General features: G+C 43.2%; 1 protein-coding gene across 4 annotated transcripts in view; it reads left to right on the top strand.

The window, feature by feature from the left end:
* Gfpt2 (glutamine-fructose-6-phosphate transaminase 2) overlaps nucleotides 1-18,032 on the top strand; it is a 51,357-nt gene that overhangs the window by 25,673 nt on the left and 7,652 nt on the right. For all 4 annotated transcript variants that reach the window (XM_074057478.1, XM_074057477.1, XM_074057479.1 and 1 more), the window contains 9 exons: nucleotides 2,384-2,445; nucleotides 6,212-6,291; nucleotides 6,953-7,070; nucleotides 11,527-11,690; nucleotides 12,848-12,943; nucleotides 13,037-13,134; nucleotides 13,438-13,558; nucleotides 15,769-15,926; nucleotides 16,274-16,388. In XM_074057478.1, the coding sequence (XP_073913579.1) occupies nucleotides 2,384-2,445; nucleotides 6,212-6,291; nucleotides 6,953-7,070; nucleotides 11,527-11,690; nucleotides 12,848-12,943; nucleotides 13,037-13,134; nucleotides 13,438-13,558; nucleotides 15,769-15,926; nucleotides 16,274-16,388 (1,012 nt within the window). The remainder of the gene's footprint in view (nucleotides 1-2,383; nucleotides 2,446-6,211; nucleotides 6,292-6,952; nucleotides 7,071-11,526; nucleotides 11,691-12,847; nucleotides 12,944-13,036; nucleotides 13,135-13,437; nucleotides 13,559-15,768; nucleotides 15,927-16,273; nucleotides 16,389-18,032) is intronic.

The following is an 18,032-nucleotide window of genomic DNA, read 5'->3' as shown; positions in this document are numbered from 1 at the left end:
AGCAGAGCCAGCAGGTGCAGATTTATGAGATGCTTGATTATAAATGGGCCCAAAGAAATGGCTCTGGGCAAGAGATGGTTGGAGCGCCCAGCAAGGATTGTGTTTGTGACAGAAGAAATCACAGCACACCTGTAGGCTGAAGGGAAGGGCCCAGGAAAGAGAGCAAGAGAAATTGGTGAAGTCCCAAAGGGCTAAATCCAAGAGGCAAAGCCCCCCACAAAAGGGAGCACACACTGGGGGGATTGTCCAAGGGGAAGCCCCTCCTTGGAGAAGGAGGTAGAGGCCTGCACAGGCCTACATGGGATGGGTAGAGAAGGAGGAGGAAAGGGCTGCAGATACTCCCAAGCCCATCCTCTGGGGCATCATGGCATCCAAAACTCCTCCAAGGCCATGGCAGCCCGGAGATAGTGTTCAAGGCCCAGAATCCAGGACATCTTCAGTCAGCTGTTGCTATGGGCACCATACTGTGGCTTAAATTTATCATCCTTCAGTGAGTATTTTCAGAGTCTTATTTAAAATGTGGTCTACTATCCAAATTCTTTGACCTATGACCTCCTCCTTTGGGGGGGGTCCATAATTTAGAGGGCATATTAATAAACAAAAGTGTCATCCTTCAGTATCATCAGAGAATTGAATCCAGGGCCCCCCATATATCAAAATCTGTGGCTGCTCACGTTACTTATATAAAATGGCATAGTTTTTGTATATGACCTGTGCACAACCTCCTGTATGCTTTAAATCATCTCTAGATTACTTAAATCATCTCTAGATTACAAGTGCAATGTCAATAGTTGTTAAACTGTGCTGTATAGGGGCTAATGACGGGAAAGGTCTATACGTGTTCAGTACAGATGTAGCATCATAGGTCTAACGACACAGTGCACATCAGCAACAACATAACATGGTTTTTTTTGTTTTTTTGTTTAGCATAACATGTTTTTCAGATTTTTTTGTTTGTGTGGTACTGGGGATGAAAACCAGGGCCTCACACACGCTGAGCAATCATTCTACTACTACCCCATAGTCCCATTCAGAATATTTTTGATCCTCATCTAGTTGAATCTGCAGGTGCAAAACCCCGCAGCTATGGAAAGACAACTGTATTCAATGTACAATATAACAAATTTTGTAATGTGCAGTAAACCAATTTGGTATCGCAGCACAGTGTTTCTTCTTTTCTATTTATAATTTTAAATTTTGGAAATACCTTCCCCATAATGCTGCTTTTAAACTTGTGACTTTTTGTACCTGAAAGCAACATGGGACTCTTTTGGGTAGAGAACAATAGGAAGTGTACTTCTATCCATTCCTTCTTCATTTTTGACAACGCAGCAGAGAAAATATGAGGCTGTTCAGAGTCTGCCTGAAGCCTCTTCATTCTGGTCAGTTTAAAAAGCCCTTTGAGACCTAGGGACACTGACCCTGGGTTCCCCTGGCCATGTGGCTGAGTCAGCAAGCTGGACATAGCATGCTGACTGCACAGGGCCTTAGGTCTTCCCAGGATTCCAAAACTTGGGGATTTCACCCGGAAATTCAGGTTTACAGCTGGTTGTACATAACTGACATCTACCAAGGTCATAGTAAATTAGTACAGGATGGTCAGATGTAGGGGAGAATTTCAAACTAAGAATTTAAGTAGAAAGAACATTTGGAGTTAAGAACTAGGAGAACTATATTCTAGTTATGGCTTTACACAAATCAGCAAGCCAAGATGCAGATATGATGCAAATGACAATCATATCCATAGAAATAATAATAGTAACAATAACAACAACTCAGATTTCTCTGGGATTCTCTAGGGACCAGAAAATGATCTAAGCACCTACAATACGTCAGCTTTATAATCACAACGTCAGAGAGCAGGACTGCTCTCATTTTGGGGCACAAGGAAGGCTGAAGTGTTGCCCAGTTAAGGGATAGAATCAGGATTGGATCCCAGACTCTACCATGTGTTGAACTAATAATGTATTTTCTCGATGAGCCCCTTTAACCTCACAGCTGCTCCCTGAATTGGTCCCATCCTAAGGCTCAGGGTAGGGCACCCTGGCCTTGGTTTTCATTTCCTGGGGTTCTAACTGCACCAACCACCCAGCTCATCTCAATTCTGGACATCCTCGATATGGTTTCTTTGTGAGCTTGGACAGGCAGGTATGGCTTCTGCTGCTCACAATGAAATTCACAAGTTCTGGTCTTTAGTGCGGTATGGTCTGTTCTGCTCTCCCTCTTGACCTCATCTTGCACAAGCTGCCCCTGCATTCAGCTGTCCAAGTAAGCAGGACTGCCTTCCTTGTAGAGGGCCAGGGGAGGCCTGCTGGGGCAGCAGGCTGCAGTGGTTTGGCTAGCCAGAGTGAGCTGTCCTTCACTTTCTTTCTTGTGTTTTCAGGAAGGTGCATTTGCATTGGTTTTCAAGAGTATTCACTACCCAGGAGAAGCTGTTGCCACAAGGTGAGGCAGAATGCACTGACACTTCTAATAACAAATAAATAAGATAAAATCACTTAGCTTGAGGAGAACTGGAAGGTACTTGCTGGGTCTAAGGCTTAGCCTCAGGTGCTGTACTCACTGGCTCTATGGCCAGGGGCACTAGGGCTTCTATGGTTTTTTTTTTAAAAGGGAAACCAGAAAATTGGGTTTTTTAAGATGAAATCTCCAAATTTTTAGAAGTTGACAATGAATTCAAATTAAAAAATAAAAGAAGAACCAGATTCAGGTTTTGTGGGGCTTGAAGTCTATACAACTTGGGGGACCCCCCACTTTAAGAAAAGCGTACAAAATTATGCACAACTAGGAACCAACGTGAACATTGATTTGGATCCAAACTGAAAAGTCCTCGAGGACTGGAGGTATGGCTCAAGCAGTAGAGTGCCTACTTTGCAAGGAGAACCCCAGAGTTCAAACCCCTGTCCCACCACACACACACACACACACACACACACACACACACACACACACACACAGTTCTTGAAAGCCCAGAGCTGATGTCTCATCAACGTGGCAGGTGTGTCCCAGCATTGAACTAGAGGTCTGGTTCAGCCCCCGTGTCCCTCTGTTATAGCACCCCCCCCCAATGGACCCCAGCCCTGCTTGGATTCACAGATGTCACTAAGTCCCACCCTATTACATTCAGATGGAGAGATTATCTGTCCACCCAACTAATATGTGTTGAACACTTATTATGTGCCAATTCCTGGGGACCTTGTGACATTCAACTTGATCTCTGTCCTTAAGGACTGGAAAGTTGGGCAGGAAGACAAAGGAGAATAGAAGGTAGCAATGATCTGTGATAGGGGCTGGACAGGTCAGTGCACCAGGGGCCTGAGGGGAGCAGGTGTCATCCTGGGGAAAGCAGGTGGCAGGAGCAGCTTCCCAGGAGGAGGGACTAGTGGCAGAAGGGCAAGGGCCTAGAGAAAGTGTGGCACTCCACCATCCCAGTTTGACCAGCATGGTGGTGAGATGGAGGGGGCCCTGAGTGAGACTTCCAGTCTGCGTGTTGTGAGCCAGGTATGGGGAACAGCAATTGACCAGGTGATGTGGATGGTACGTACCCCACGAACTTCACAGGCTATTGGGAAGAGATGGACAGACGCTAGGCTCCAAGTGGCCTCAGTGCCCTGTGGGCTGCAGACTTCACTCTGAAGGCACAAAAGAGTCATGGAGAAGCTATCTGAGGCCCCAGGAGACCACTCTTCTCTGTCCCCCTGCCCAACTGTCCTTGCAAAACTGTTTAGTATCTAAGAAGAAAATAAGAAGAATTTATCATGATTTTATTTTTTCTAGGACTGGAACCAATTTACCATTTGGGATACAATTCTTTCAAATCATAGAATTATAAAGTACCAGTTGGTTTCTATCAAATTTAGAAATCCCCTTTAAAATATGATAATATTTGATATTTCTATTTAAAATGAATGCAGAAGAAGACAGTGTGAAGAAGCAATAAAGTTTTATTTTTCTAAATTGCCTATAACTGCTGGCTCTGTAACCTCCAGGACAATCTTTGGAGTGTCTTGGGAAAACGCTATGTCTCAAACTCTCAGGAATCCACAGAGCTCAATCTACAGCAATAAGATTTGGAGGTAGCTGTTTGCCAAGAAAATTAGATAACCACATACTTTCTCACTGCCATTATTAGAAAGACAATTTAAGCTAGTTCCCATTGGACCCAGAACTGGGTCTCTGATTTGCTTTAAACCCAATAAAAGATTGCCCAAAATATTCAGGGTGTTCAAAACACCTTTTTTAATGCTGCAAACTTTCTCCCCCACTTTGAGAAGTCAGAACAGGGGTCCAGACAGGGCAGCACTATTGGAAAACAAGGTCTGTTACTGCTGGAAAAAGAGTAAGGACCTCTACGAGTCAGCTTAACAAACCAAATGCACTTGCCTGAGCTGGATTCAAGCTAATGGTTCATTAGTTCATTGGTCTACATTAGCAAGAAATTGGTTGAGGTAAATATTACCGCATTTGTAGAAGGAATGAGTTTTAGAAGCTCTCTTGAGTGGTTAACACGTCTTCACGTTTTCTTTTTATTAATAAGTTAACGTGGCGGGGGGAGGGGAAGCACCTTAGTAACTACAGTACTCCCCATTTCCAAGGTTCCAGTTACACAAAGTCAATGGAGAGCCAAAAATATTCAGTGGAAAAATTCCAGAAGCCAACAGTTCATAAGTTTTAAGTATCTTTTATATTAGCATAATGTTATAATTACTCTATTTTATTAGTAGTTATTGTCACTAGTCTCTTGTGTGCCTAATTTACACATTAAACTTTATTAGAAGTATGTATATATTGGAAATAACATTGTACATGTAGGGTTCAGGATTGTCTGTAGTTTCAGACATGCACTGGGGATCTTAGAACATACCCTGAATGGAAAACAGAGGGGAACTATTCCATTGGAATTTTATCTGCCTGGTTCTGACTAAGAATCAGAGGTCCAAATTGTATAACAAAAGTGATCTGCTTATTTCTCTGCACACCCATTGTAAATTTGATTTGACTACTATACTTTATAACAATGAGCAATGAATTAGATTTTGAAGTTAAGATGCTATTAAAATTATGAACTAATACCTTGAACGCATTCACCCATAGAAATTGTGAGCTAGACAGAAGTACTGTAAAGCACTTTACTGAAGATTTCCTCCTCCCAAGATGCTCAGAGCACCTGGCACTGGTGGTTGAGACAGCACTAGGAAAGGAGAACCAAGTTAGGGGCTCTCACCCTGATCTGCTGCAGGAATTCCCTAAGCTTTTGCTTTGTGAAAATAACTGTCCCTTTTGTAATGAATTCCACCTTGAACACACTGAAGATTCTAAAATTCACCTCTGAAGTGTCATTCAGACAAAAACAAAACCACCCAAGAAATTGCATTAAGCAGCCCACAGAGTGTAGTACAGTCCAGGGGTCCTGGAACCAATCCTCCAGCAACACCAAAGTCCCCAAGTCCCTTATATAAAATGGCACAGTTGTATTTGCATCTAACCTCCTGGATACTTTAAGTCATCTCTAGATAACTTGTAATACCTAATACAATGTAACGTCTATGCAAATAGTTTATGTAGCTATATTGTTTAGGGAATAATGACAAGAAAGAAGCCTGTACAAGTTCGGTACAAATGCATCTTCTTTTTTCTGAATGCTTTCTATATGTAGTTGGTTGAATCCACAAGTGCCAAAAGTTAACTAGTTTGGTGCCTACAAAAGCTGGGGAACCACTGTCCCTGCTACATGAGAAGAGGAACAAAGGGGAAGTCCTTGGGCAGATCCAGGGCATTAAGCAGTCCTGTTCTAAGGGTTCACAGCAAATGAAGACTTCATGGAAGTGCTTCTGTGTGCCATCAACACTTCCTCTGATGTTAAAACATTCAGCCTCTGTGACCTCACTGCGTGGGTTAGTCACATGTGGGGTTTCAGAGAACTAACTGTAGGAGCCCCAAGTTTGTGAGAATTGGGTCAGGACAGATTTCCAAGCTTATTGGCCATGTGGTTGGATTAGTGAGCTGGGATTCATGTACAAGCTTGTTGGCCCCTGCCCTAAGCCATGAGAACATCTTCCTTTGATCAGAGCATCCATCCACGGCATGTAAACTCAATTCTCTGCTCCAGGGAAAGGGCTGAATTTGGACATCTCACCTCAGTTGCTAGGAGGATTACTAGCCCCAGGGTATCCAAAGCAATAAGTAACTTGATGCCTTCTTCTCCCTACAGGAGAGGCAGCCCCCTGCTCATCGGAGTGCGGAGCAAATACAAACTCTCCACAGAGCAGATCCCCATCTTATATAGGACATGTAAGTTTCCCAAGAAGGACTTGAACTGTGCAACTCCAGGGCAGCTGCTCTGGTGCCATCAGCCCAACTCTGAGACAGGCATGCCTCACTCTAACTTGGACCCAGCTGGCACATGGCTTTCAGGCTCAAAGATTTTCATGCAATGAAGACTTGGCTCCATCTTTGAAAAAGCTTTTCATTAATAAGGGCAAAATAGTTTCTGCTGGGTATTGAGGGGGTAGGGGGGAGAGGGAGGGGGCAGAGTGGGTGGTAAGGGAGGGGGTGGGGGCAGGGGAGAGAAATGACCCAAGCCTTGTATGCACATATGAATAATAAAGTAATAAAAAAAAGAAAAGAAAAGAAAAAGCTTTTCATTGTGGATATTTCAAACATTCACAGAAGAGAGAACAGCATGCAGCTGGGTATAATGGCACCTGTGCCCTGATTTGAGCATCTCTTTAGTCTGTTTTTGTTTGTATTACCCTCCCACTGTAGCCAGTCAGATGCTCTTTTGGTGGTACTGTGCTATTTGGGGAGCTTTTACATGATTTGGCCGACGCAGCCATAGCTAAAAATTGCAATCTTCTCCCACACATATTCAAAGGGAAAATGGGTTCCTTGCTGCGTGTTATGCAAATGGAATAGTCTACTGAGGTTTGCAATCTATTCCTTTATTTACTAGGCAATATTGAGAATGTGAAGAATATCTGTAAAACAAGGATGAAGAGACTGGACAGCTCCACCTGCCTTCATGCTGTTGGTGACAAAGCCGTGGAATTCTTCTTTGCTTCTGATGCAAGGTAATAAAATCCTTTTACCTTCCTGTCCTAGGGATTATATAACCAAAGAATGACTGTCTAAACACTATCTGTCTTTCTTTTCTTTCCTCTATGCTGCTGGGAATTGAACCCAGGACCTTTTACATAGTAGGCAAGCACTCTACCACTGAGCTATATCACCAGGCCACCATTTCTCACTTATCACCCCCCTTTGAGCTGTTTTCTCATAGCTCAGTAAGGGTTGAAGTCAAGTCAGATGTCTGCCTGGTCCTCCTCCTGGGATCTTCTTGTGATGAGCAACTGTGTGACTCTTGTAAACAGCCCTGGTGGCCACAACCTGACTCCAGTGGCCCACTGTTTGGGGCCTGTATAGAATAATTAAATTTGTTGCCAATATTTTGAAATTGGGAGAGTTTATAGAAAAACCTGGATTTCTAGATTCTCTGGCAAAAATAGCAGATCTGAACATGTTGGCCTGTGCTCCCTCAGTGCACACCCTTCCCTGTCCGCCCCCTTGTCTGGGAGAACTCCAAGTCCATCCCTTAAGGTGGAGCAGTGTCTCCAAACCCCAGTCCTTCCTCCACCATCCCTGCCTTTGTCCAAGGTCTGATTATTCACAAAAACAAAGCAAAGATTTAGGGGGTTTGTCTAGTTGTCTCTAAAGTGCTTGTTCCCATCAGTCCACAAAATACTAATTTTTGAAATTTTAGAAACTCTGACATATCTGTTTTGGTACATAAATTTTATACACACACACACACACACACACACACACACACACACACACAGAGGAAGAGAGGCAGGTGAGGAGAGAGAGAGACAGAGACAGACACCTCTATATAACCTCTTTCATCAAAGCTTTTCTTCCTTTTCATCCTGTTTGGCTTTTCTTCTCCACCCAACCTCTAGGAAGACCTTTTTCTGAAGCAGGGAGCACTCCAGGCCAGGTCTTCTGGAGACCTGTGAGGTCTGTTTCTGCCCATACCTGGCATCATACTGACATTGACAGTTAAGGCCAGTAATTCCCAAATTGTTTTCCTTAGAGCACCATTTCAGTGAGACGCTAATATTATTTTGATGGTTCACACAATTATCTTACATATTTTGGTCTGTATAAGTGACATCTTGCAACTAAAATTTTCTCAAGTTCGTATTTTATAGGAGCATAGAAAATAATTGTGACCTTACAATCAATGATATCTTGTAGTCAGTGAAATATGGGAGTTGATTCTAAATTAGAAAAAGACACAAATGCCTAAAAAGATGAAGCATTTATAGGCAATATAATTATGCACATTTTAAATCCAGTTGAAAGGCTATTAGGTCTAATTCTGCAGCTAGTCTGAAAATAAAGATGTGGAAATCTTAGGTCCCAGCAATAGTCATAGGCGGTCAGCTGCCTAGACAGGAGCCATATCTACCTTATTACTTGTATAATAGCTCCTCATGTAACCAGGCACTGTAGGCTGGCACTCAGCAAAGGTTTGCTGAGAAAGAAAAAGCAACACTAAAAAAAAAAAAAAAGGACTTTAAATAAATTCCTTAGAATTAATTTCAACACAAGTAATCCAGAAACAGAAGACTACAAAAGTTTATGATGAGAAAAAAGAGATTTGAATCAAGGGAGGTATTCCACGTTGCTTGGTAGGAAGGCTTAATATTACTTTTTTAAATTATTAGAATTATAATTTTAATTTAATGGTTCAGAATTGTTTAATTTTTTTAAAAATCTTGCTTCTCCATAAATAAATCTGTAAACTCAGTACTGCAGTTTAAATCCTAGAGGACTTTTTTTTGTTTAGGTTGTTGGAACTTAAAAAAGTGATTCTATGTAGTATATAAATAAGAAAGCCAACTGTTTTCACCTGTTTTCTGTTGCTATAACAAAATGCCCAAGAGTAGGCAACTTATAAAGAATAGAGGTGGTATTTAGCTCATAGTTCTGGAGTCTGAGAAGTCCCAGAACACGGTGCCAGCATCTATAAAGGGCCTCTTTGCTACGTCACAATGTGGCAGAAGGCACCATAGGGTGAGGTAGAGAGAGCTCACGTTCATAACATAGCTACTCCTATAACACCTCATTAATCTATTAGTCCGTTAACCCATGAATCCATGAATGGATTCATCCATTAAGAGATGGTCATCTCTTAAAGAACCCCACCTCCATATGACTTTGGGGATTAAATTTCTAACACATGAATTCTAGGAGACATACCCAAATCCTAGCACCAACATATACTGAGAAAGACGAATAACAATGGTGACCCTCTCAGATATGAAGACTCACTGTACTATAGAGCCCTCGGGACAACAGCAGCCAGGACAATGCTGTTTAGTGATCATAGTGTACCTTGGGTGAGGGTACAGAGGTCACCTCCTGTTCTAAAGAGCAAGACCATGGACAGGGCTCAGAGGGGTTCTCTATGTCACCAGAGGGCACAGGACATGTAAGACGGAGGTAAGCTAACTCCTCTGCCAAAGGTCTTAATACCATTAATAGATTATCATCTGCTTTGTAAATTAAAATAATAAGTACACTTACACATCTAGATATGCACACATAAATACAAACATACATCAAGCTTGTCAAAGAGCATTGCTGCAATGGAAGCAGTGTTTATCTCTTGGAGGTGAGATTGGACCATTTTTATTCTTCTTTTTATCACTCTTTTTACTTTGGATGCAATGGGTTCATGCTGTTTAAAATATTTTTTTTCCAGTGCAGTGGCTTGCCATCCTTTTTAATCTTTTCCACCCTGGGGTCTGAATGAAGTGACTTCTCAGAGCCAGAGAACTTGATAGTTTGTGTATTTAACTTTGCATCAGGAATTTGTGATTTTCTACAGAGCTGTGGGTCATGGTGGAATGAAGGGTTTTTCTCCCCAGGGGTTCTTCATGTACCCCCTCACGGCTTTTCCCATATCTGTGGTCCCTCTGTGCTTTGATTGCCCAACATTTTTTTATTAACCACTTTCCTAACTTTAAGCTTATTTTTAAAAGAAACTTGATATAACAATATCAAGGAGAAAATCACTTTCCATTCAGAAAAAGTTGTTATAAAAAATAAACACAACCCTGTATTTTATTGGTGGGCCTATCTTGTTGATTGCCTTAAGGTCCCACACACACACTTTTGTCTTGCTGTGTGTGTGTGTGTGTGTGTGTGTGTGTGTGTGTGTGTGTGTGTGTGTGTTAAGAAATGGGGCCATTTATCTGATGCATTCCCACTGTTTGGATTTTGCTTAATGCATCCCTTATAGTTTTGTTAAACATGTTCCTCTGTCTACTGTAGTTCCTATAGAGTTTAAAAGTTTCTAGAAGCTTGATCTTATTCACAATTGATTTTTTGGCAAGACTCCATAGGTGGTGGGTGTCCTTCCATCAGGAGGCACTTCAGGTCTCATTGTTTCTCTTTTTGTGCTAAGGTCAGTCAGGCAGCCAGGGGGTGAAGTGTTGCCAGCCTTATCCATCCATTGTAAAGTTTCTCTCAACTTTTCACTTCATGGTTTCAGCAGCCACTGATGGTCCTTGATTAGAGCTATTAATATGATGAGTTCAGGACTGGAGGCATGGCTCAAGTGATAGAGTCCTTGCCTACGAAGTACAAGCCCCTGAGTTCAAGCCCCAGTAACACCAAAAAAAATTTAAAAAGTTAATAATTAGGAGTTTATAAACTGATTATTCTACTTCTATCATTCCTTCTATATTAGCTGAATTACTTTTCTTTTTTTCCTTTTTTTTTTTTTTCTTGGCAGTACTGGGGGTTGAACTCACGGCCTTGGGTTTGTTAGGCAGGTGCTCTACCATTTTTGCCAGACCCCTATCCCTTTTCCGCTTTGGTTATTTTGGGGTTCAGGCTGACTTTGAACCTCCTGACCTCCACCTCCCAAGTAGCTGGGATTAGAGAACTGAATCACTGCACCAGGCCTTAGCTATATTACTTCTATAAAGAGAAAGTTGTTTTCATAAACTATGAGGTTATTCTGGAGGACAACTGTTTAAAAAAAAATGCTTCCTTCTTTCCCTGAACATTTCAGAATAGTGCATTGGTTTCCAAGCTTGAAGAAACCAATTATAAAAATAATCCATGAGATTGTTCAGTGAAATTTGAATATATTGGAAATTCAATGATTCGAGGGAAGAACTGTAAATTTTAGATATGATGTTGGTATGGTAGTTGGTTTAAAAATAGTCCTTATTTTTTAGAGATATAAGCAAAAATTTTACAGAAGAAATGATACCATGTTCCCATACATTCTATAATGGGTTAAAGTTAGGGTTCGGTCTAACCTTAACTGGCTTCAAAACAATTTTGTGGGAGGAGGAGAGAGATGTGAAGAGGGGGAAAATTCACTGCAAATTTGTGTTTTTAGTTGGGTGCTGTGATAACTCCTCCAAGGCCACTGATAAGGAGTTCATACTTGGTAACAATTAAGGGAAAGGTACAATTTTGATGCCTGTGTTTCCCTCACTCCAGCGCCATCATAGAACACACCAACCGGGTCATCTTCCTGGAGGATGATGATATCGCTGCAGTAGCTGATGGGAAACTCTCCATTCACCGAGTCAAGCGCTCAGCTAGTGATGACCCATCTCGAGCTATCCAGACCTTGCAGATGGAATTGCAGCAAATCATGAAAGGTAGGTGTCCTCTGAGAGCACATGTGAGCAGGTCTGGTGGGAGGAGGGGTCCTGACACTTTGCCTTGTTCTTGCCTTCCTACCCTCTATGATCACTGGGGAAGGGCTGCAGGTGACCTGTGACTTACACAGCTGAGAGGCTGTGGAGAGCCTGGCTTAGCACCTCCTAAGGGGAGCTCCTGTGTATATTCAGAATCTGCTCGATATGACCCCAGTCTGTTCTCTGACTCCCTCAAATAACATTCCTACATCTCAGTCATCACTTGTCCTCTGGACAAGAAGTCTTCAGTAATGGGATGCTGTGACCCACTTTCTCCCGACAAGTAGAACCTGTATCTCTGCACCCACTTTTGTTGTGTGGGGGCATTTTTTCAGACAGGATCTTGCTATGTTGCTCCTGCCAGCCTCATAACCCTTGATTCTCCTGCTTCAGCCTCCCAAGTGCTGGGATTATAGTTGTATACCACTGTGCCTGGCTGTTCTGCACTTACTTTTGTCCTCAACAATCTCTACTCCACAAGGCAGCCTGAGGAAAGTTTTAAGAACTTGAATCAGACCCTGCTATCATCTTGCTGCATAAAGGCCACTAATAACTTCCCAGAATTCTTAGAATAAAATCCAAACTCCGTGCTTTGGTCCATAAGCTCCCCACCCCCACCTAAGCCTGTCCCCACCATATTCAACTCTTTGCTTATCATACCCTGCCCTGACCAGGCTGCCTCACTGTTTCATGGGAAGGCCAACTGCTTGTCCACTTGGGGGTGGGGGGGAGTCCCTGATTTACTATCCTAAATCTAACACTGGCTTCTTTTGGTTATCCCAAGTGCCTCTGAAACATCACCCCTCACAGAGCCCTTCTCTGATCCTTTGCTCCATGACCCTTCCCAACCCCCTCACCCACGGTGGCCACCTCTTCACTTGCTTTATTTGCTTTGTGGCACTCTGTATAAGTACCTGACCTGCTTCCTTTAACTTGTCCCCATCATCAGAAGGTAGGCCAATACCTAGGGATGCCCTTAGGAATCTACAATGGGCTTCACAGGTGTCACTGTCGCTACTGCATGCAGGCTTTAACCAAGCTTTTCCCGACTAAAAGCTAAGCCACAGAAATGCAACTAAATGAACACTGACCCACCTCACTGATGTTTATTTGACCAGGTAACTTCAGCGCATTTATGCAGAAGGAGATCTTTGAACAGCCAGAATCGGTTTTCAATACCATGAGAGGTCGGGTGAATTTTGAGACCAACACAGGTAACCCCAGTACTCAGTGGGAAGCCCCCTACTGTGCACCATAGTCACTGTGTAGAGTCAGCATTAACACCCTGCCTGCCATGTGTCCTGCAGTGCTGCTGGGCGGCTTGAAGGACCATTTGAAAGAGATTCGAAGATGCCGAAGGCTCATTGTCATTGGGTGTGGAACCAGCTACCACGCTGCTGTGGCTGTAAGTGCAACACACTGCATCATTGATAACGCAGGGGAATTAACAGTGGTCTAGGGTGAATCACTTAAATTTTATCATGCATTGGCCTTCTGTATTTGACAAAGTCCTTGAACCCATTCCCATAAGCCAACTTGAAAAGTGGCACTGAGCCCTTTCTTCTTCACGGTAGCCTGTGAGAGACTGAAGCCCCCTCAGCCTCTGGACAGGAACGCACCATGTCACAAACTGACCCTAGAAGCTCAGCTGCCCCATATCCTTGCACTGCCTATAACTGACGTTAGTTTCCATTCTTTTTGACTTCAGACACGACAAGTTTTGGAGGAACTGACAGAGCTCCCTGTAATGGTTGAACTTGCCAGTGATTTTCTGGACAGGAACACACCTGTGTTCAGGGATGATGTTTGTTTTTTTATAAGCCAGTCAGGTAAGGGATACAGGCAACATTGCCAACTGTGCATTCGTTCATCTCTGGTCTCTCTTTTCTCTGCCCCATATTATATTACATCACCTACCATGTGCCATACACTCTCCCATACATCAGGTCACTCAACCCTCAAAGTCATCAGATACTGCCATCATTTTATAGGGAAAGCCTGCAGCCAGGGTATGATAGAGCCGAAGTGAGGCTAAGAATCCAGGCCCATCTCCTGCTATTGAAAGTTCAGCAATTCAAGGACCACTGACCAAGGTTCGCATAAATGTTTGCTGGATTTAGTTGAGAGAAAAATCTCCAAAATGCTTGGAGATTGAGAGTCATGTGTAGTGTGGGGCTCTGTGCCCAAATCCCAACTGCCAGATGTTGCAGTGCCCATACTGTCCAGCAGGGGGGAGATGTGGAGCAGCCCTGCTCTGGTTTAGGGAGAAGGGTGCTCCCTAGCTGAGTTAACCCTGCCTGGGCGCCCTCCTGACACTACTTGTGGAGTTTGCTGTAGCTGGGTGGGTTACTGGGTCTGGGAGGGATTCCATAGCCATGTCCTTGGAGTCTCCTTGAGCTTTAGGAAGATCTTGTAAAATGTTTTAACTATGGAGAATTCCAAACCCTTATAAAAGTAGAGATTCATGTAGTGAATTGTCTAGCCTCAGCAATGATCAATTCAGCCAGTCTTGTGTCACCCATATCTGCCATTCACCTGTTCCCTTCTCTGGTTTATCTTGAAGCTAGTGCTATACGTCATGTCATTTCTTCCGTAAGTACTTCAGAATGTACAATAAAAATGATAAAAGAAAAAAACATAGCCACAATGGGAAACTTGACAGTGATGCTGTAACATCCATAGGGCCTTTTTAATATTGCTTCCATTTTGACTTTTTTTGTGTGGTACTGGGACTTGAACTCAGGGCCTACACCTTGAGCCACTCCACCACCCCTTTTTTTGTGAAGGGTTTTTTCAAGATAGGGTCTCACGAAGTATTTGCCCGGATTGGCTTCAAAACGCGATCCTCCTGATTTCGGCCTCCTGAGTAGCCAGGATTACAGGCATGAGCCATCTGAGCCCGGCCCATTTTGAATTCTTAATACCATTTCCATTTTAATGACAAGCTAAGAAAAACTAGTGCAGACTTTCCCACCATCTCACTGACCACCTTGTTACACAGAGGTTGCTGCAGTTGCCTTTGGGTTGATGATTCCATCAGACCCTAAAAATATTTCAGGAATCAATGGGAGCGATTAACAAAACAACAGAGGTGGATTTCCTGTGAAAGTAATGAAGTGCAGCACTTGAATCTCTACAGAAATGTTAACTCTTCAATGAGATGGGTGGGAGGGACCAATCAAGGGCTGAGGAAGGTAGCCCCGCCCTTATCCCTTCCCACCCCACCACTGGTGCTGAGAAAGGCCTGATGACCCTCCAAGCTCTAAACCTGGAAGTCCAAAGAGAAAAAAAGGAGAGAAACTGCAGCAAAGCTAGGATAAGCACAGCCAAGAGCTGTGGCCACATGGACGGGTCCAGAGAGTTGTGCAGTCAGTGGTTGGGATTTTATGGTCTGGTTTATATTTAATTTAGTTTGGGTTTTTTAAGAGTTACCAAACACAGGGTATTTGTGCTGGGTTATGCATGAACCTGTTTTAAGTATTTTTTATTTTATTATAAAAATGATTTTGGTACACATTGGGAGGCTGCAAGAAGTATTCCCTTTCGAACAAGGTCTATTTGAGAAACACCACCTGTGTGTGTTTGGTGGTGATGTGGAGGGGTGGTTCTTGCTCTTTAAAAGTCGAATCTTAAACCCTAGCACTTTGTGAATAAGGCAGCTTAGAATCATAGAAAGCGGATTGGAAGTCAGGCCCACTGTGGCCCGCAGCTGTGTGGCCTTGATGGGGACATTGATTCCATCCTGGCTCTGAGCCCTTCATCCTAAGGTGCAAGTGGGGAGAGTGGCCCCACAGGGTTGTCAAGAGAATGCAGTGAAACAGTGGATGAGAGAGCGTTCCCCACAAATAGTAAGGAAGCCTTGAATCTAAGAATCTACAGGAGAAAAAAGTTGAGCTTGCATCTTTTCCTGCATGCTGGCTGGCTGTGTCTTGGGTGCCATTTCTTGTAGGAGCTGGCGTTAATGGGTGAGGAGGGCGGGGGAGGGGGTTAGGCTGGCAGAGCGCCCGCACTTGCAGACTGAAAGGGCCCCTGTGTGCAGGCGAGACTGCAGATACGCTCCTGGCTCTGCGCTACTGCAAGGACCGCCGCGCCCTGACCGTGGGCGTCACCAACACCGTGGGCAGCTCCATCTCCCGCGAGACGGACTGCGGCGTCCACATCAACGCAGGGCCGGAGATCGGCGTGGCCAGCACCAAGGTAGGCTTTGCCTGCGCTCCTTGTGGGAGAGCCTGGGTGGGTGGATGGATGGGGGCCTTGAGGGGTGGCCTCCTCTCCTGCAAGCAGTTACGCCATGCTCTGCCCCGCACCTCTTTGTCCCTTCCTACCCTTCTTTCTCCCTTCCTCCCTTCTTTCTTTCCTTCCCTCCCTTTCTCTCTTTCCACCCTCCCTCCTTCCCCCTTCCTGGGTATTTTTTTCTTCTTATTTAGAGTTTCATTTTGTTCATACATCATTTTCCTGTCTTTGTCCGTGTCATCCTTTAGTGCTTCAAGCATCTTTGAGACAATTATTTTAGAATCTTTTCTGCTATTCTTCTTTGTCCACAGGCTTACACCAGTCAGTTCATCTCTCTGGTGATGTTTGGTTTGATGATGTCTGAAGACCGAATTTCACTGCAAACTAGGAGGCAAGAGATCATTCGTGGCCTGAGATCTTTACCTGGTATGTTACAGAACTCCCTTCCTTCCTTCCTCCCTCCCCCCTCCCTTCTCTCTCTCTCTCTCTCTCTCTCTCTCTCTCTCTCTCTCTCTCTTCCCCCTTCCCTCTCCCTCTCCCTCTCCCTCTCTCTTTTCTTTCTTTCAATAATGTCTCACTGTGTAACCCAGGCCAGCACTGAACTCTTGATCCTCCTCCCTCAGCCTCCCTAGTGCTCTATTTTCAAATCCCATGGACTGTGCTTGGCCACTCTCTTCCTTGGCTCTTTCCTGTAAACAATACTGTCAATCCCTCTCTCCCCCTAGGACTATCTACCCACCATTAAATCCCTCCAGAAGTTCCCCTTGGGCCAAGATTCAAACCCACCCTCCTCCCCAGGTCCTGGAGCCCTACGCACTGAGCCACTATTGCCTGTGACCTCATCCTGCGCCCTCCTCCCTGGGCTGCCTTAGCCACTGAGTACTTGGCAGACATTTGTTCAAAAATGAGCAAAGTTGGCACCTCAAGAGAAACAAACAGTATTTGTTGCCAATAATATACATCAAGCTTTCAATCAAAACTTAGAATTTTGGAAAACTTGTACCTACCATCATGAGTTTGACCAACTCCCAACATTTAAAGACTTTTCTGAGACCATAGTGATGTTTTTCTTTTTTTGGTGTAACTGAGGTTTGAATTCAGGGCTTCATGATTGTAAAGCAGGTGCTATACTACATCTCCAGTCCATTTTGTTGTAGTTATTTTGAATATGGAATCTTGAGAAATATTTGCCCAGGCTGGCCTCAAACCTCAATCCTCCCAATCTCAGCCTCCCAAGTAGCTAGGGATTATAGGCATAAGCCTGAGATCATGGAGATTTTAATAAATGTGATTTCTAAAATATATTTTATAATGAAATGTGTCCATTTTTAGGGGATTTATATGACTTTATGCAGTGATGTTACACAATTATGCAGGTGTAAATGAACCATTTGAAGTGAAAAACAGACCAATAGATTTTTTTGTAACAAACTAGAAAAACTTTGTTGATATAATTTCAGATTCTACATCTGCAGCTACTGTTTTTACAAACTATTGCTTCTCAAGTTTGCTATAGTATTAAACACAACAGATTAAATGCATAAGCAGAGATGAGAGTTGACTGTCTTTAATTAAAAAGTCAGACATTAAACAGATATGCAAAAATATTAAATAGTGCTACTCTTCTCACCCATCTTTTCCAGAAAATAGAATAACTAACACAATAGGTTTATTATTATTTTTAAATGAATTAATAAATATTTTTAAATTTCTCAGTGTTATTTTCTAATCTAGTAACTTCAGAGATATAACCCACAAAAAACAAAGGCTGTTAGGAATTTGCAATAATTCTTAAGATTGCAAAGGAGTCCTGGGGCCAGAAAGTTCAAGCACTGCTGGCCTTAACACTGGCTTTACCTTGAGACATAGCACTTGGCAGGGAAGAAAGTGTTAATTTGGAGTGTAGGTTCTGTGTCTTGCCAGCTGGTTGATTTTGTTTTTTCTCTCTAAGCCTCAGTTCCATTCCTGTTAAAAAAAAAAATACTAGAAATAATAGTTCCCTACCTTCCTTTTAGGTACTCAAGGAAAGTATTCACACAAATTTGAATTAACGCTCAACAAAGTCCTGGT

The sequence above is a fragment of the Castor canadensis genome, chromosome 16 (assembly GCF_047511655.1).
Source record: "Castor canadensis chromosome 16, mCasCan1.hap1v2, whole genome shotgun sequence".
NCBI classification, from domain to species: Eukaryota; Metazoa; Chordata; class Mammalia; order Rodentia; family Castoridae; genus Castor; species Castor canadensis.
This window is presented reverse-complemented; position numbering and strand designations above follow the sequence as displayed.